The sequence below is a fragment of the Lynx rufus genome, unplaced genomic scaffold (assembly GCF_022079265.1).
Source record: "Lynx rufus isolate CCGP_SWC_20201006 ecotype Redwood Valley unplaced genomic scaffold, mLynRuf1.p SCAF_3, whole genome shotgun sequence".
Classification (NCBI taxonomy): Eukaryota; Metazoa; Chordata; class Mammalia; order Carnivora; family Felidae; genus Lynx; species Lynx rufus.
Window position 1 is genome coordinate 10,398,348 of NW_025814845.1, and position 20,325 is coordinate 10,418,672.

General features: G+C 45.4%; 1 protein-coding gene across 1 annotated transcript in view; it reads right to left on the reverse strand.

The window, feature by feature from the left end:
• Window positions 1–20,325, reverse strand: part of FAM184B (family with sequence similarity 184 member B) — a 155,714-nt gene that overhangs the window by 12,669 nt on the left and 122,720 nt on the right. The window contains exons 9-11 of the mRNA XM_047090611.1: window positions 12,642–12,771; window positions 11,685–11,897; window positions 3,313–3,466 (exon numbers count right to left, since the gene is read on the reverse strand). Coding sequence (XP_046946567.1) covers window positions 3,313–3,466; window positions 11,685–11,897; window positions 12,642–12,771 — 497 coding nt within the window. The remainder of the gene's footprint in view (window positions 1–3,312; window positions 3,467–11,684; window positions 11,898–12,641; window positions 12,772–20,325) is intronic.

The window sequence follows — 20,325 nt, forward strand, 5'->3', positions numbered from 1 at the left end:
GTGCAATAAGACTCTTTAGCAAAGCATAACTACAGTGGGCTCATTTAGTACCCACTCTCTCCCCTGGCCTCCTTCTCCCTCCCTCCCTCCCTCCACACCCATCCACCTGTCCGTCCAGCATGTCTGGGTCTCCACCCCAGTGTATCAGGTAATCTGATGGACACTCCCTGCGCCTCACACGCTGACCAGCAGGTCAGGTGTGTCTCATACAGACAGTGCAGTAGCTAATCGGGACCAGGAATGTCTAATACCCACCTGTTGTGGCAGGTGCTCTCACCCACCCAATACCACTCATAAAGCCCGTGATTCGCTCTCATTGTTATAGAGTCCACCGACCCCCTTCTTCCTGGGATTGTGTTGAGAATCCCAGCATGTACCCAGGGTCTCTCCTGACTCTTTTGTCCAGGAAAGGACCAGGCTATTGTGGGATCAGAGGGGCCGGGGGACAGGCAGCAGGGACAGCTGCTGTTGGGTGCTGGAATCACCAGGGGTGTCCAACCGGATCTGAATTTTGTCGTGTACCTGAGACATATGGTATACCCTGGGCCTTATCTTGTGTAATCTGCCTCTTTTAGATGCTGCTAACTTTAGCACGTCCCACCTGGACACTAACTGGGGAATCTCTCTCTCTCTCTCTCTCTTTCTCTCTCCTGCCTGCTTCCCGCGTCACTTCCTCCAGAAATTGAGCGGATGTGCTGACGTGCAGTCAGCGGGACATGCTGTCTAATGAAAGCTCACCCAAGCAGCAGGTAGATCTTATTCACTTACACAGGTAAAGAAAATGCTCTTCTCCCAAATTCTCTTAAGGAGACCCCCGTCTGGGTGTGAAAAGAAATATTTAGTAAGGCCAATATTATCTTTAATGCTAGGCATGAAATAAGGGGAGGCATTTGTCTTGGTCCTAAGAGTGAGAAAGGCGGGCGCCTGGGTGGCTCAGTTAAGCATCTGACTCTTGGTTTCTGCTCAGGCCTTGATCTCATGGTTCAAGAGTTCAAGCCCTGCATCAGGCTCTGTGCTGACAGTGCAGAGCCTGCGTGGGATTCTCTCTCTCTCCCTCTCTCTTTGCCCCTCCCCCCCACACTCTCTGTCCCAAAATAAATAAATAAAATTAAAATATTTTTTTTTATTTAAAAAAAAAAATTTTTTTTTTGAACGTTTATTTTTTTGGGGACAGAGAGAGACAGAGCATGAACAGGGGAGGGGCAGAGAGAGAGGGAGACACAGAATCGGAAACAGTCTCCAGGCTCTGAGCCATCAGCCCAAAGCCTGATGCGGGGCTCGAACTCACGGACCGCGAGATCGTGACCTGGCTGAAGTCGGATGCTTAACCGACTGCGCCACCCAGGCGCCCCAAAATTAAAATATTTTTTAAAAAAGAGAGAAGGAAGATGAGAAAATGAGGGAAAAGTTGATCTACAAAAACAGAAGTTTCTAGGGTCAGCCACATCTGTGTAGCACACTAGGTGGATGCTGTTATTCCCATTTTACAGATGAGCAACTGAGGCACAGCATAGGTAAGTAACTTGCCCAAAGTCACACAACTAGTGTAAGGGTTAAATTGTACTGTAGGGCTAATGCTTAGCTTGAAAGATAACAACTTTGTTCTGACACTGAAGGTCAAAAGATAACAACCTTGCTTTTACTCTTGTAAATCATACTTCATACTCTTGTGAATCAGGCTTTACCAATGAAGGAAACAAAAGCTCAAAAAAGAGCATCAGAGACAAGGTCAAGGAGATCTACTGGTTGCAACTTAGCGGCAGAAAGTCTAAAATAATCACCTCATTCTATAACTGTTTCTGACTCATCTGGCAACTGTTTCTAACTCATCTGGGAACTGTTTCTCTGTTCTGTTCCCAGATAACGATAAAACGATGTGATCAGCTTTAAAAACTCTGTACCCCGGCTGTTCGGGGCCACACTCTTATCAAGAGTGTTGGTCCCGATCGGTCGGCCTTGCCTCTCATTGTAATAAACTTTGTTGCAACTGTCACTGGTGCCCGTAGCATTCTGTTTCAGGAGTCGCGTGGATGCAACACTAGTGAGTGTTGGAACTGGGCTTCAAGTCCAGACGATTTGACTCAGGAGATCTTTACTGCTTCTGGTAACTTCCAGAATGCTTTGTGTGACTGGTTTTGGATGTGGAAAGAGGAGGTGAGTTTCATGCTGAGGATCATGGGGGGCCGCGCAGGCAAAGGAAGCAGAGTAACTACAGGAGTCTGGAGGTGTAAGTTGCCCAGATTTTCAGGAATCTTCCGAACGGAAATGAGAGGTTGAGACAATCCCATGAAACTCTCATGAAGGCTCAGCGATCTGGTTATATTTAATAATGATGATGATGGTGATAATACAGGTGCCTCTACTTTTCAAAAGTTCACTTACAGGGACGCCTGGCTGGCTCAGTCGGTTAAGCATCCGACTTCAGCTCAGGTCAAGATCTCACAGTTTGTGAGTTCATGCCCCGCATCAGGATCTGTGCTGACCGCTCAGAGCCTGGAGCCTGCTTAGGATTCTGCACCTCCCTCTCTCTCTCTCTGCCCCTCCCCCGTTCATGCTCTGTCTCTGTCTCTCAAAAATAAACGTTAAACATTTTTTTAAAACTTAAAAAAAAGTTCACCTACATTAGAACCTATTTTCACTAACCCAGAGAAATCTGAAGAGGATTTTAATTTTTATATAACAAAGTGAAAAGCGACAACAGCCTTCACTGCTGATTTTGCAGCGAGAAGTCCAGAGGCAGCGCGCGCCCACCAGCGCCTTCCGCGGGAACCACACCCAGAATCTCAGGCCCAAGCACCGGGGCTCCGAGCTGTGTCTGTGAGCATCTGGGCTGTTTCTCCATCTATTGTGTTCATCCGTTAGCAAGATGTGTCCTACGGTATGAGGAAAGCCTCAGAGAGGTGATATGGGGGGCATGGGAACGCTCAAAATTTCTTCCATTTAAATTAATGGTAATTGCTTCTTCGCTCTTTGCCATTTCGGCTCATGACACGTTTCATAGGAACGCTCTGCTTGGGGATAGCAGAAAACCTACACTACAGTCCGCATTCACTGGGCTCCTGTCATATGCTGGGCACTTTGTATTTAATCTCTCTTCAAGTCCACACAACGCCCCTATGAGGTAGGGACAACTGTGACTCCACTTTCCAGAAAAGGAAACCGAGACTGGCAGTGACACCCGCCTCCCAACCCCGGTGTCCCACCCTGACCTGTGTGCCCACAGACCCCCGGGCCCCATCTTGCCCCAGGTGCCCACGCGTGAACTCGGCGGGGTAGCCAGGCCCTCCCAGGGGCGGCTGGCTGGCTCTTTACCTAACACGAGAGCCTGCTGAGCCTGCGTCCTCTCCCGCTCTCCCTGGAGCTCCTGCCGGGCCTTTTCCTCCAGGGCCTGGAGCTCCAGCCGGTGCGCCTGGTGCTGGATCTGCAGGCTGTGGCTGGCTTCCTTCTTCAGGCGCTCCTCTGCGGCCTGCGGGGGGGAAAGTGGGAGAAAGTGGGAATAGAGGGGAGGCCTGTCCCCTCTGCCAAGTCCTGCCTCTGCACCAGGGCGCACAGAGCACTCACCACTGTTGGGTGGAGGCCTCATCAGGCTACAGAGGACATTCCCCAACCCATCTGGGATGACAGTGACAGCTGGGCCCCAGCAGCCATTTTGTGCCATGTGAACCTGACCCCAAACCACAGCTGATTAGACCAGAGTGGACACCTGTTCTAACCTGAGCCAGTCTTTGGGAATTTGGTGTTAGGAGGCCAGGGAGAGAGCGAGCAAGAAACAGACAGACACTGACTGGTTGGTTCGTTTTAACACACTCGCAGGAGTGAGGTGACCATCTCACTCGCACCTGCCCCAGGACCAGAGAGGTGCAGAGAGCTGTGTGTGAGGACAGCCAAAGGCTGAGTGCAGAGCAGAGCAGCAGTGACAGAAGGAGGGGCCCGTATAGCTTCTTCAGTCTCTGGTCTAGTCTGGTCCTCAGAACTGGCTGGGTCTCTGCCTTTAGGTTCACTTATTCTTTTATTACTTACTTCATTTATAATTATTTCATTCATTCAGTCATTCTTTTACTCAACATTCATTTATTGAAACTCTCTTATATATCAAACACCCAAAGTGGGTTCTATGAGCAGCTGTGTAAACTTTAATAGAAATCTCTCCACAGCAAAGCTAGCTCAAGGTGGTTTCTGGGGCAGGAACCATGAATGGTCCCTGAGATGTCCACGTGGGAATCCCTGGAATATGTTACTGGAATCTCTGGAATAATCCCTGTGAATATGTTACTTTACATGGTAAAAGGAGTGTGCAGGTGTGATTTAGTTAAGGATCCTGAAATGGGAGATTATCCCAAATTATCTGGGAGGGTCCAATGTGGTCACAAAGGTCCTTACCAGAGGGAGGCGGGAGAGCCAGTGAGAGGAGAGGTGCTAAGAGGAAGCGGAGGGAGAGGGGAGGGGGAGAGGAGTTGGGAGGGTGATGGGGGAGAGGGGAAGGGAGGCGGGTATCGGAAGATGTTCCATGCTAGGCTGCTGGCTTTGATGATGCAGGAAGGGGCCGGGAGCCAAGGAAAGCAGACAGCCTCTAGAAGCCTCAAGAGGCAGGAAAACAGATCCTCCCTGAGAGCTTTCAGAAGGAGCACATTCCTGCCAACACCTTGACCTCCAGAACTGTCAGGTAATAAATCTTTGATGTGTTCAGCCACCAATGTGTTACAGCAGCGATAGGAAATGTATTAAGTTTCTGTTTTTTATTTTTTGTTTGTTTGTTTACAACAGAGAATTCCAGTTAAGACACAGCCCACCTTTTAGATGAGGAAATTGAGGCTGGGGGAGATGGACTGGTTTTCGAAAGTCACACAGGAAAGATGCGGCAACTATCGCCTCCCTCCCCCTTTTTAAGAGCCAGCTGCAGGGACTGACCTGACTGCAGACAGGTAAAGTTGGGGGCAGGATCGCAACCTTGGGCAGCAGCGGTCCTGGGCCCAATGAGAAATGGGGTTTCAGCAAAGGCAGGAGGCTCCTGCTGGGGAGCACTGAGCCCTCCCACCTCCCCCCCCCCCCCCAGGCTGCTAGCTGAATGCAGCAGGGCCTCCAGATGCTTACTTGTGCCTTTGGCTTCCTAGAAATGGGACCGGATTTACTCCTCCCATGGGAAACTCAAACGGTGCTGAGTTTATTTAATAAGAAGGAAGAGTCTCCTGCTTTTCAGGCTCTGATATTTCCTCCTCCTGCACTTGCTGCAAGGCTCAGAGAACTCCAACTGGTGGCCATTTTTATCCCAAGGGAAATGGGAACCGAGAGGTATGAGCTAAGGCTTGCCCAAGACAGTGCCAAAGTCTCTCAGTCTGTGATCCAGGCCCTCTGTGCCTGGGGGCAGTAGCCCTTAGCAGTGAGGACTAAGCAAAGTTTAGCACCCAGGGTTTTTATCAAACTGGACCCTCTTCCCTGGTGAGTTGCTCCAGTAAACCTATGGGAAGTTTGCTCTGCTTTTGCTCTGGTCGGTTTAGAGCCGCCCCAAAGGCCCATTTTTACTCTGTCTCTACAAAGGTTCTGACACCCATTACAATGTATGTGGGTGGTGGGGGGTGTGGGTTCCCTACCCCAACAAGCAATGATCGACGCCCAAGTGTCCCACAATTCAACTCAGTCCTGACACTATCTACCCGGAGACAGCAGCAGGTCCCACGGGGTGAGAGCTCAGTCCCACAAGACCGCCCTCCTTTCAGGTAACTATTGCAAGACTAGGTTGTTACCTGTGCTTCTGACCAACTAGCTATAAGTCAGAGGTTCCCATGACCCCCTCCCTGAATTCGATTAACTTGTTAGAGTGGCTCACAGAACTCAGGAAACCCATTTACTTACTAGATTATCGATTTATTGCAAAGGATATTAAAGGATATGAATCAACAGCCAGGTGAAGAGACATGCAGGAAGAGGTCTGGGACGGTCCCAAGCACAGGAGCTTTTGTTCCCAGGGAACTGGGGTGTGTCACCTTTTTGGTACTTGGATGTGTTCACCCACCTGGCTCTCTGAGCCCCCTCCTTTTGGGTTTCTAAGAGGGTTCATCACATAGACATGATTAATTAAATCATTGGCCATTTGATTGATTGGATCTCCAGCCTCTCCCCAGAGGTCAGGGGTGGGACTGAAAGTTCCAACCCTCCAATCCTAAGGTTGGTTTCCCTGGCCACCAGCTCCCCAACCCTCAGGTGGGGTCCAGAAGCCACCTCCTTAACATAACAAAAGACACCTTAGCTGCTCTCATCACTTAGGAAGTTCCAAGAGTTTTAGGAGCTCTGTGTCAGAAATGAGACTAAGACTAAATAATATTTCTTTTTATAAATCACAATATCATTCTTTCCGTGCCCCATCCTGGGTAAAGTCTCCTTTCCCTGTGCTCCCCAAATACCTTGGGCAACTGCCTCATAGCTCCAATTCACTGAATTGCAGCAGCCTGTTTGAGTGGTTGCCTTTCCCCCTAGAGGTGAGCTCCATAAAGACAGGAGTGTGTTATCATCTTGGAATCTCTGGAGCTCAGCACCGTGGTAGTTTGCGGTCACTGCTCAATAAGTAACTGCAGAATCATGAGTGAGCAGTGACAGGGGATCTTCAAAAACTTGAGCTCTGCTATAGACAGGATGTTTATACCTCCCATCCCCCAAAGTCATATGTTGAAACCTGATCCCCAAAATGATGGTATTAGGGGTGGAGCTTCTGGGGGTGATTAGGTCAACGATGGTGAAGCCCTCATAAATCAGTGCACCTGTAAAGGACGTCCTAAAAAGCTCCCTGCCCCTACTCCCATGTGAGGTGACAGCAAGACAGGTGTCTGTGAACTAGAAAGTGAGCTCTCAATAGACACTAAACCAGTAGGTGCTTGGTCTTGCACTTCCAGCCTCCAGAACTGTGGGAAATAAATTTCTGTTGTTTACAAGCCACTCAGTCCATGGTATTCTGTTACAGTAGCCTGAATGGACAAAGACAAGCTCTTAGCCACATATGGTTCTAAGTACTTGACATGTATTATCTCTTTTGATGCTCTCAATGGTCCTATTAGCTATTATTTGATAAATGAGCAAACTGAGGCACAAAGAAGCTGAGTGACTGCCTGAGCCCACACTTCATAAGTGGCAGACCCAGGATTTGAATGCATGCATCCCACCCTTCATCACTATCCTGTCCCAGGAATGACTATGTATCTGCTATTTCATTCTTTTTTTTTTTTAATGTTTATTTATTTTTGAGACAGAGAAAGAGGGAGAGAACATGCAAGTGGAGGAGGGGCAGAGAGAGTGGGGGGTGTGCAGAGGATCCAAAGCAAGCTCTGTGCTGACAGCCCGATGCGGGGCTTGAACTCACAAACTGCAAGATCATGAGCTGAAGTCTGACAATCAACTGAGCCACCCACGCGCCCCTCTATCTGCCATTTAGAATTGGAACTTGATTTCTTTGGTGTCATTTGGAATCATCAGATTTGAGCCAGCAACAAGGACCCCGTGAGCCTGCAGGGTCTCCAGGGACTGGAGCTAAGAACTGCAGGATATCTCCCTCTCCTGAGGCCAGACCTCACATGTTCCTTCTTCCAATCAACCAAAGCCCCTGGAACTTCTCCTCCCCACCAGTGGGCCATGCCTCCCTGCTTCCTCTGCCTGAAATCAAGGGTCAAGGTCTGCAGCCTGAATGGGTAAAGTTCAGGAAAACACAAAGGCCAGAATTACCCACCACCTAACAGCCTAGGATCTCATCAACCTGAGCTCTTGTAAAAGAAGAAAGAGAACTCACATTTTTTGAACACCTACCAAGTGCCAAGTAGTCCACATGCATTGTTTCATTTTTCTTTTTTTGTTAAAGCTTATTTTGTATTTTTATCAGGGCAATGAATACACATAGTATAAAGGGCTAAATAGTATTAACAGTAAGGAAAACCAGCACCTTGGAACCCTCCTTTTCCTCTCTGCCCTCTGTTCTCTGGAGGCCGCCAATGACAAATCTCATTGCTTCTTCTGGGATTTACTACCATCACCAGGCTAGAATCTCCATTCTGCTTCATCTTAGTTGTATTAGACATTAGGAATTATCTTCCCATTAGGGTAGATGAGGATTTCAGGTGTCATACACTCCCCCCCTTCTATTCCTCATATTTCATTAAATTACTTTTTCAGTATAGTGACATAAATTCAATACCTTTATTATTATGAGTAAATACAGTTCATTCCCAAGTGAAATAAACTATTATGATTTAAGCCTACCTGCACAACTTTTTCTTTTTCCTTGTATTAAAATAACTTGCTTAGCTTTCTTCGCTAAGCTTAAAAAAACGTTGCTTAGCTTTCTTGGAATATTTGGCTAAAACTTCCTATAACATCTAAAAGCTTTGTAAAACATTTGTGTGTGTGTGTGTGTGTGTGTGTGTGTGTGTGTGTGTGTGTTGGGGGGCTCCTGGTGGCTCAATTGGCTGAGGATCCGACTCTTGATTTCAGCTCAGGTCATGGTCTTGCGGTTCATGAGATGGAACCCTGTGTTGGGCTCTGTGCTGACAGCATGGAGCCTTCTTGGGACTCTCTCTCTCTCTCTCTCTCTCTCTGCCCTTCCCTGCCTCACATTCTCTCAAAATAAATAATAAACATGAAAAAAAAATCCAAAAACCCACATGTGTGTGTGTGTAAACACTGCCAATACAACTTTCCACGTGGCCAAGTTGATCAGAGAATCCATCAGTTCTATTTTCCCCCAGAGCCCTTCTCCCGGGACCTCAGTCCTCTTGCTCCAGCCCACACTGAGTTGTGGCTCAGCCAGCAGCATAGCTGAGCTCCTCCCTTTTCCTTCTCCTACACTGGATTCCTCTATCCTAGATCTCTCTTATTCCCTCGTCCTTGGTTTGCTCCCTTTTTTTTTGTGGGCGACTCTTCAAGGACCTTCCTAAGAAAAAGTACATGGAAGGCATACCAGTCTGGGTCCAACAGGAGACAGAAACCACACAGTATTTTAAGTTGGAGAAGCTCAATATAAAGAACTATTGCGCTATGACAGGGGAGTAACTCTAGAGATGCAAAGAGAACTCCAGGTGTCCTGAGGCTGAGAGAGAGCACCCAAGACAAGGATAACTTGGAAGGGGGGAGTCCTTCCCCAGTTTGGGTCCAGACCTTGTTGGAGAAGGCATGCTGGCAGCTCACTGGTGGAGAAGATCACTGGGCTGCCCAGGCCAGAGTTGGTCAAGCAGGAACAACCCTCCATGGCACAGATGAGCCACAGTTGGTGATGCTCAGAGGACATGGGGGCACCATGAAGGCATGAGGGCCAGAGCAGACAGTATTTTTCTCAGGAGGCTTGCACAGAACGATCTCTGGGCTGTAGGCAACAGTGGACATTGGCAGGATCCCAGGGAGAGTCAGGGTGTGTACGCGTGAGGGCTGGAGTGTGTTGTGTCCACAAGGGGAGGCCACAGGAAGGTAGTCACTGGCCATGGTTGTGGGGTCACTGCGAGGTTACAGGGGCAGAGTAACACCTGATGTCCTCACACGGCCACATCACTGTTCAACTGTGCAAATGAAGCCAGAAACAAAGCAAAAACACAGCTGCCAGAACCAGGAAGAGAAGCCTCTTTCCTCCTACAAGGTGCCTCCAGCGCCCTCTGCTGACAAAGCTTAACATTGAGCCCTCTGCAAAGGAGAAATGCTTCAAGAATCTGGTCATTATTTCAGGACAAGCACTGAAGAATGAATTGGGAGCTGAGAGGCAATAAATTGATAACAGAAGGTAAATTTCCTAATACTTCATATCCCAGTAAATATTTGTAATCAATTCTCACAGTTATGAATAGTTTTAATTAAATTTCTCAAAATCGCCCGTTGGCTTCTAGCTTCTTGTGTTGGCTGTGGAGATATCTGATGACGTTCTGATTCAAGTACTTTGTGCCTGGTATCGCTTTTCCGCATTAGAAGCTTTGGAATTGCGTCTGTCTCCCTGGTGTCCTGAAATTTCAAGAAGAACCACGGTAGGGGTCCTTCTCATATAGGTCTAAGGATTTCATTGTTTCTTTGAAAATACTCTCCCCTCCATTATCTCTTTCTGGAACTCCCATTTGTTAGATATCAGGGTCCTAGCTGACATCTAGTCTCTCCATTTCTTGTTCCTTCTCCTCCATCATCCATTTCATGTTCTATCTTTGCTTTCCAGAAAGTTTCTTCATTTTTTACATTTCAAATCATTTCTTGATTTTTAGAAATTCTGACATTATATATATAATATAAAGAGCTCTTCCTTACTCTAATTGCCCCTCCTTTACAAATAGCATGTTGTTCTTGTTTCACGGATGCAAATATCATCTTTTAATTCTGAGGAGATCAATCCTCAGAAGCTTTTTTTCCTCTTTTTCTTCTGACTGCATTAACCATTTCTTCTGCATCTTTTCCTTCTCCCTCCATAATCTTGGATTCCAACTTCCATGTTAGTGGCTTCCATAAAAAGGTTAGCTGTCGTTTCATATTTTAGATGGAGCAATGAAAGCTACTGGGTGGTGGGCTCCCTCTGGAAGTTGACCAGATGGCCAACTAGCAATTTTACTAGAGGCCCACAAATGTGAGAATCTACAGGTCTTTTCTCCAGGACAGTTTAATTTCTCTAGAGAAGGTTCTTCAGTCTCCTACTTAGGGGTTCTAAGTTCTAGTTACTTGCCTTCTGGAGCTGAGCAGGAGAACGCACTTCTGGGGACAGGACAGAGGTGGCAGCAGCCTGTCTAATGGCTCAGTATACAGATTCTCACCTACACCTGTTCTCAGACCCAAGCCTCACCCCAGCCTCTGTGACTGGTATTTCCTAATTCAGAGTCTCTCTGGCTTAGTTTATCCCGGCGTTTCCTTTGGCTCAGGTCATGAACTCATGGTTGGTGGGTTCGAGGCCCGTGTTGGGCTCTGCATTGTCAGTGCAGAGCCTCCTTGGGATTCTTTCTGTCCACTCCTCCACGACCCATGCTTTCTCTCTGTCTCTAAAAATAAATAAATAAACTTAAAAACCACTTGAGACTTTAATTCAGTGAGACACTTTACTAAGCAACTATTGTGGAGTAGGTCAAGAATCAGTGATGAACAAATACAGATGGCTCCTGCCTCAAGGAGCTTCACTTAGTAGATCTGATAGTATAAAAAAGTCATTCGTTAGTGCATGCAGACTGCCATGACCAAGGAAGACAGTGTGTTGTGACATAGTAGGAGACTCAGCTCCTGAGAGAGCAGGAGGTAGGAGATCGATGAAAAGTGCTCCTGCTGGATTACACATTGTTGTGGGCCTGACCACCTCATCCCAACTTTCCAAGCTGTCCTCTCTGTTTTTACCTCTGGGCCAAGCCTGCCTCTCCCAGCATGCATCACACGCGACATTGCCCAAGTCATAAAGAAAGTAGTTCTCATGTTATCAAGATCACACGCGAATAAGGAGAAGCAGTACAAGAAGCACAACAGAACCCATGTGTGAATCCTTCCTTGGCCACTTACCAGTCGTGTGACCCTAAGTAAGTTAATAAATCTCTCTGAACCTTTTTCCTCATCTGAAAAAAGGGGCCATGATAACAGTAACCTTGTAGGATTCATGTGGGGATTGGAGATAATGTACAAAAGGAAAGGCACCCCATGTAGTGCATAGCAGGTGCTTGCATAGCGAGCGCTCAGTAAATAGTGGCTTTCATGACTATCACCCTTACCTTGAGTTCTTGATTTTTGGCCTTCTCAAGCATGCGCAAGGCTCGCTGGTGGGAGGCCTCGAGCTGGGCTTTCATGGCCTGGTTCTGCTGAACGGTCTCCTGGAGCTCGTGCTGCAGCTTCTCCCTTTCGTGGTCGGAGAGTTGCTTGAGCTCCTGCAGGTCCTCCCGATAGCTGCTGGCGCACTGCTCCAGGGCCTGCTGCATCTGGGAGACCTGCCCGCCAGGGCATCCTGCCCTCAGGCTAGCTCCCCTCCCTCTCCCTTCCTGGGATACTTTTAAAAGAATAAGTGTTCTGAGCATCTCAACCCAGCTGAGCCTCCTTTATCTGTGGGCACTCTGAGGAGGGCACCTGTAACCTTGAAACACCTGGGGATGGCCAGTCTCCGGGGGGCTTCCTGGCTAGAGTCACAGATGCCAGGTGAGAGGGGCAGGGGGGTTGGGATGTAAACTATCCAAGAGAAACCAAAGAGGGGACCAATGAAGTCTTCTCTGACAATCCCATTTAGTATTACACCCCCCCCCCCGCCCATCACCAGATAGCCTCTCAATCCTTCTTATCGTGTTCTGCTTTTCCTTTTTCCTGAAACCCTATCATCCTCTTAATACACCATGAGCTTTACTTAATTCGTATGTCTAGTATTTACAGTCTGTACCCACTTCCTCTACTGTAATATAAACGCTGTAATGCAAGACTTTTGTTTAACTTGTTCACTGATGTATCCCAAGCATCTAGAAGGGTTCCTGGCTCATGGCAGGTACTCATGAGCCACAGGATGTGTTGAATGAATGAATAAATGAATGAATGAATGAAGCCAAGAATCCCACCTTGCCCTGACCCGGAATGCCCTCCCCATGAATCAGTCCTTGCATGTATTTCCAAGGCTGTCTGTAGGGATGAGAAGGAGGCAGGGTCTCCCTCAGAGTGAGGGCACACCCCCCCCCCCATGGCTGTCCTACCTGGGCTTGCAATCTGGCCTTCTGGCTTTGCCACTCCTCCTGCAGACGCTGGATGTCGGGTGCCTTCTCCTCCAGCAAAGAGCTCAGTGGAGGCTGCAGCCCATCTCCTTCCTTGAGGGGCACTTTGATCCTTTGAAGAGAGAGAGGCCCAAATCACACAAAGTCCTGGGTGGAGAATGACGTGACCACCTCGGGCTGGGAGAGGGGACCTGCCATGGCAGTGAGTGGGGTGAGAAACATTTTCCTTGGCTTTAAAAAGTAACCTGACACACAATTCTAAGTGTTATCACAATTCTCAGTTATGAGTTACTTATGGGGCCCTTGGGAGCTCCAAAAAAGAGGTCTCTATGGCCTAATTTCACAACTCTTCCTGAAGATGAAAAAAAAAAGAGATAATAATGCTTTACTTGAATACAGCACTTTACACTTTTCAAAGCATGCTCATACCATTTATTGACGGTCCCAGGAATACATAGGAGGATTGCAAAGAGGCCTTTACATATACAGCACGAACAAGAAGATGCTGGGTTAAAGCTGCAGGAGTTTCTGTGTTCCAGGACAGATGCTCAAGGAAGTCTTTGGAGCAGACCTTCCTTTACTTAATGCTGAACTTTTAAACCAGCAGAGAAATTCAAATATAACTGACTGCGAACTGGGATTTTAAGTATTTATCCTGTGTAGCAGTGTGAAAGAATGCCATGCCGTGGGCATCTCTGCAGAGATTGCTAGGATGTAGGTGGAGTTTTCTCCTTCCAGCAAGGACATTAGGCCAGAGGACCAGAGGTTAAGAGGGGAGGGCCCTTATCTGGGAAGAAAGGCAGATAAGGGGGAGAAGGAGGAACTCTGGCTTGGCAGAGGCAGGGAGGCCCAGCAACATGGGCACAAGCTGGGGGGTAAAGGAATAGATAGTCAGCAGGGACCCCTGAAAGGGAAGACAGGAAGCCAAGAGCAGCACAGCAATGTGGTTCAGAGCATGAACTGGAACCAGATTCCCCAGAGTCAAATTCAGTCCTACTGTGGACCAGTTATGAGATGTTGGGGGAGGCCTTTAAACTATCTGGGCCTAAATTTCCTCATCTGTAATATGGGGTTAGTAATGGTAACATTCACATGGAATGTTGTAAGGATTAATAGAGTAAATATCTTTTAAAAACTTAAAACCATGTCAGGCACATAGTAAGAATTATATAAAGAATTAACCAAACACTTAGCAAGGAGAGGTTTCTTTCTCTGCATTCTGGTTCTTTTAGGTAATCCTTTAAGCTTTTGAGGATAACTACCTTGAAGGAGAAACAAACAGAAGCCTCCTGGGTCTGAGCTCTGGGTATGAAACAAACCAAGGATTAGGAGACCGTCAGAAGGGGATCAGCAGAGAAGAGGCCTCCAGCAAGAGTGAGAAGCCATGTGACCACGTTGGATATGTGGACCAGGTTAGCTCACCCTGACGACTCCTGAGGAGGACACTGGACTTCCTCCCAGGGCTCAGCTATTATTTTTGAAATGATTTATTAAAATTTTTTTTACATTTATTTATTTTTGAGAGACAGAGCACAAGTGGGGGAGGGGCAGAGAGAGAGGGAGACACAGAATCTGAAACAAGCTCCAGGCTCCAAGCTGTCAGCACAGAGCCCAACGTGGGGCTCGAACCCACAAACTGCAAGATCATGACCTGAGCCGAAGTCGGACACTCAACCGACTGAGCCACGCAGGTGCCCTGAAATGATTTATCGAGATAAAATTTACATATAGTGAAACAGATCTTAAGTCTACAATTCAATGAGTTTTGACAAATATATACAACTATAAAACCAACATTCCAATCCAAATCTAGGACACTTTCATTACTCCAAAGCTCCCCTTGCACCCTCTTCTCGCCATTGTCCACTCACAGGTAGCCAGTGTTTTGACTTCCATCACTACAGAATACTTTTTCCTAATCTTCAGCATCATACACATGGAATCATATGGTATGTGTTCTTCTGTCTGATTCTTTTCCTCAACACGGTGTCTCCAGGATTCACCCACGTTGTTGAGCATATCAGTGGGGCACACTTTCGTGGATGAGTAGTGTTTCATTATGTGAATATGCCGCAATTTGTTCACCCATCTTCCTACTGATAGACATGTTGAGTCATTCACATTTCTGGGCTATTGTGAATAAGGCTGCTAGAAATATTCCTGTACAAGTATTTTCGTGGATCTGTGTTTCCATTTCATTTGCTTCAAGACCTAGGATGGGAATAGCTGGTAGATGTATGACTAACTTTTTACAAAACCATCGAATGGTTTTCTGGGGTGGCTGCACCATGTTACGCTCCCACCAGCAACGTACGAGAGCTTCAGTTGCTCTACATCATTGCCGATGTTTTGGGTCTTCGGTCCTTTTCATTTTAGTCTTTCTGGTGGGTGTGAAATGGTATGTCACTGTAACTTTAAGTTGCATTTCCCTGATGACTTTGATGTGAAACACATAGTCATGTGCTTATGGAACTGTTTTTTGGACGTGTCTGTTTCTTGTAATTAAAAAAAAAATTTGTTTTAAATGTTTGTTTATTTTTGAGACAATGCAAGAGACAGAGTGCAAGTGGCCAAGGGGCAGAGGGAGACACAGAATCTGAAGCAGGCTCCAGGCTCTGAGCTGTCAGCACAGAACCTGATGCGGGGCTTGAACTCATGAACCATGAGATCATGACCTGAGCCAAAGTTGGATGCTTAACCGACTGAGCCACTCAGGTGCCCCTGTTTCTTGTAATTTTTTTTTAATTTTTTTTTCAACGTTTATTTATTTTTGGGACAGAGAGAGACAGAGCATGAACGGGGGAGGGGCAGAGAGAGAGGGAGACACAGAATCGGAAACAGGCTCCAGGCTCCAAGCCATCAGCCCAGAGCCTGACGCGGGGCTCGAACTCCCGGACCGCGAGATCGTGACCTGGCTGAAGTCGGACGCTTAACCGACTGCGCCACCCAGGCGCCCCTCTTGTAATTTTTTAATGGAAGTGTCTGTTCAAGCATTTTATCCACTTACAAATATATTTATCTTTGCTATTATTGATTTATAGGAAGTCATTATATACTCTGGATACAGACTGGATAACTTCTCTGAGCTTGTATATTTATTTTCTTAACAGTACTTTTCTAGTGAGCAGAAATTTTAATTTTGATGAAGACCAATTTATCAATTTTTTCTTGGATGATTAGTGTTTTCATGTCCTAAAAAATAACTGCCTATTTCAAATTCAATGATAATTAAAAAAGGACACATCTTTATTTGGGGGGATACGGCTAATGAAGGGAAGTTCTTCAACCTGAAAAAGATAATCTATGATAAACTACAGCAAACATACTTAATGGTGAAATGTTGAACACTTTCCTCCTAAGATTGGAAACAAGGCAAAAATTCTGTTCACACTACTTGACATTGTCCTGGCCAGTCCTATAAAGTAAGAAAAAGAACTACAGGTGAGAAAAAGAAGAGTAAAAATGTCTTTATTTACAGACAGAATGATAGTGATTGAAATACTCCATGTTGTTAAGATGTTAGTCTACTCTAAAGTGAACTACAGAGTTATTTTTTTATTTTTTTATTTTTTTCTTCTTTTAATGTTTATTCATTTTTTGAGAGAGAGAGAGAGAGAGAGAGAGTGAGACAGCAAGCACACAAATGGGGGAAGGACAGAGAGAAGAGGGAGACACAGAATCCGAAGCAGATTCCAGGCTCTCAGCTGACACAGAGCCTGATGAGGAGCTTGAACCTACAAACCGCAAGATCATGACCTGAGCCGGAGTTGGGCACTTAACCCACTGAGCTACCCAGGTGCCCCTGTACTATAGATTTAGTTCAGTCCAGAATACAATCCTAACAGCCTTATTTGTAGAAATAAATAGGCTATTTTGACTACTGATGTGGAATGGTGAAGGACCTAGAAAAAGAAAAAAGAATCTTAAAGAGCAAAGTTGGAGGAGGCAGGCTACACTGATTCCAAGACATTATGAAGCTAAAATAATACAGACTGTATGGTATCAATGTACAGATAGACAAATAGATCAATGAAAAATAATGCAGTGTCGGAAACAGACGCATGCAAAGATGTTAGATTCATTTTTGCTAAAAGTGCTGAGGGAATTTGGGGCACCTGGGTGGCTCAGTAGATCGGGCATCCAGCTCTTGATTTCGCTCAGTCATGATCTCACAGTCCGTGGGATCAAGCCCTGAGTCGGGCTCTGTGCTGCCCGTGCAGCGCCTGCTTGGGATTCTCTCTCTCCCTCTCTCTCTGCCCATCCCCCATGCATGCACGCACACACACTCCCTCTCTCAAAATAAATACATCAACTTAAAAAAAAAGTGCTGAGGGGCGCCTGGGTGGCGCAGTCAGTTAAGCGTCCGACTTCAGCCAGGTCACGATCTCGCGGTCCCGGAGTTCGAGCCCCGCGTCAGGCTCTGGGCTGATGGCTCAGAGCCTGGAGCCTGTTTCTGATTCTGTGTCTCCCTCTCTCTCTGCCCCTCCCCCGTTCATGCTCTGTCTCTCTCTGTCCCAAAAATAAATAAACGTTGAAAAAAAAAATTTTTTTTTAAATTAAAAAAAAAAAAGTGCTGAGGCAATTCAGTAGGGATAGGAAAAATTTTTCAACAAATGGTGTTGGAACTGGACAAACATATGAAAATAATAAACTTTGACCCTTCCTTCACAAAAATTAACTCTAAATATACAATATAAAACTATAAAGCATAATCAGAACATCTGTGCAATTTGGGGTAGGCAGCGATATTTTTTAGGACATGAATCTCCAATTACGACTGTGGGTTTTTCCCTTTAGTTCTCCCACTATTTGCTTCATTATTTTTGACGCTTTGTTATAAGGTCATAAGGTCAAACACATTTAGGATTGTTATGTCTTCCTGATGAATTGACCCCTTTAGCATTAGGACATACCTCCTTTCAGCCCTGACAACATTCCTTGCTCTGAAGCCTACTTTGATACGAATGTAGCCACGTTAGCTTCCTTCTGCTGTTTGCCTGGTATAGCTCATTTGTTTCCCTTCAGACCTCTCTGTGCCTCTATCAGTTTGCAAGGGCTGCGATAACAAAATACCACAGGACGGGCGGCTTAAAAACAGAAATTTATTTCCTCACAATCCTGGAGGCCAGAAGTCCAAGATCAAGGTGCCGTATTTGGTTTTCCCGAGGCTTCCCTTCTTGCTGGGTTCTTATGTGGTGGCTCCTCCGTCTCTGTTGTGTGTGTGTGCTGGTCTCCTGTTCTCATAAGGACGCCAGTCATGTCGGAGTAGGACGGCCCTTACAACCCCATTGTAACTTAATTACCCCTTGAAAGGCCCTGGCTCTAAATATGTCACATTCTAAAGTCCGCGGGGTTAGGGCCTCAACACAGAAGTTTTGCAGGGGATACAATTTTGCTCGTGTCTTCATGTGTATTTAAATGTCTGTCTTGTAGACAGTGCATAGCAACATCTTGCCTTGTTTTCCTGACAATCTCTTTCTTTTAGATGCTATGTTTGGTTCATGTACATTGTAATTATTCAAATGGTTGGGCTTAAATCTATGTCTTGCCATTTGCTTTCTATTTGCCCAATCTTTTTTTTTTTTTTTTTTTAACGGTTTTTCTTCTCTTCTTCTTTTCTGTCTTCCTACCTGGCAAATATTTTTCAGTATTCCATTTTAGTTCTTCTATTGAATTGTTTTAGTCCTTCTTTGTATTAATGTTTAATGCTGCTCTACGGATTACAATTTGTATCCTTAACTTATCACAATCTATTAGAGTTAATTAGGTACCTCTTGGGGCACCTGGGTGGCTCAGTCGGTTGAGCGCCCGACTTCGGCTCAGGTCATGATCTCACAGTCCGTGAGTTCGAGCCCTGCATCAGGCTCTGTGCTGACAGCTCAGAGCCTGGGGCCTGCTTCGGATTCTGTGTCTCCCTCTCTCTCTGCCCCTCCCCTGCTCATGCTCTGTCTCTCTCTGTCTCAACAAAGTAAAACATTAAAAAAAAAAAAAAAGGTACCTCTTGATGTAACACATAAGTCCCTTACAACAATATAATTCCATTAATCCTAGCAGCCCAAGAGTCCATCCATAGATGAATGGATAAAGAAAATATGGGATGGATGGATATATATGTATATAAAGATAATGTGTGTATGTATATTATGGTACATTATATACATACATACATAATGGAATATCACTCAGCCATAAAAAGGAATGAGATCTTGCCATGCGCGACAAGGTGGAAAGATCTAGAGTGTATTATGCTAAGTGAAATAAGTCAGACAAAGAACAACAAATACCAAATTATTGCATTTATATGTGGAATCTAAAAACAAAGCAAATGAACAAATTTCTTAAAAAGCAGAAAACAGACCCATAAATACAGAGAACAAGCTGATGGTTTACAGAGGGGAGGAGGTGGGGAGATTGGGCAAACAGGTGAAGGGCAGAGGGAGACTCAGGCTTCCAGTTGTGGAATGAAGAAGTCATGGGGTTGAAAGGCACAGCCCAGGGGACACAGTCAATGGTACTGTAACAGTGTTGTATGGTGACAGATGGTAGCTACACTTGTGGAAAGCATAGCATAATGCATAGAGTTTTGGGATAATTGTGTTGTGCTAATGTAACATGCCTGTCAACTATACTGCTATTAAAAAAGAAGTGAGAGCAAACAAAAAAATGAAAAAAAAAGCCTATCCCTGTCCTTTGTGCTAATGTAGTCATATATTGTCAATAACATACATGATGAATCCCATAATAAAATGTTAATATCATTATCATTATGCTCCTTCTTAAGCAGTTAGATGTGTTTTAAAGAAATGGAAAGAAAATAAAACAATAGACTTTTACCTAAATGTTTACCATTTCTGTTGTTCTTCATTTTCTCCCCCCCCAGATCCAAGTTTAAATCCAGTCACTTCCTTTTGGCTTAAATAAATTCCATTAGCATTTATCATACTGAAAGTTGGTTGGTGAAAAATTCTCTTAGCTTTTGTGTGCCCGAATATGTTTTTGTTTCACTCTCATTTTTGAAGGATATTTTCACTGGATTTAGAATTTGGAGTTGACAGGTTGTTTTTGTTTTTATTTTTCCTTTTAGTACTTTAATGATAGTGTTCAAGTGTTTTTTTTGGAACGCAGAAAGAGAATAAGGCTGGAAGGCCAAAGAGAAGTTTGTTGTCATTAGTACTCATGAGCATTTAAGTGTCCCCTATATTTGTAATGTCTTTTCAAAGGCTGGCTACTTTTAAGATTTTGGGGGGTATATTTGATTTGGCAGCTTTTCTGTGATGTATCTAGGGATTTCTAGATGTATCTGTGACACTGTCTTTGGATTCAGCCTGCTGGCCGTTTGCTGAGCTCCCTGAATATGTAAGTTGACATTCCTCATCACTCTGAGAGAATATTCAGCCACTATTTTTTAAAATATTTTTTCCTGATGCATTTTCTTTCTCTTCTTCCTCCTGGGCCCCAACTGCATGCATGTTAGACCATCTGATTTTGTCCCACAGGTGTCTTCCTTAAAATGCTGGTTTTTTTTCTTTCTTCTTCTTCATTAACTGGATAAGGTAGTTTCTATTCATCTGTCTTTAAGTGATTAACTTTTCTTCCATGGTCTCCAATTTGCTATTATACACACCCGTGAGATTTTCATTTTGAACACTATACTTTACAGCTTCAG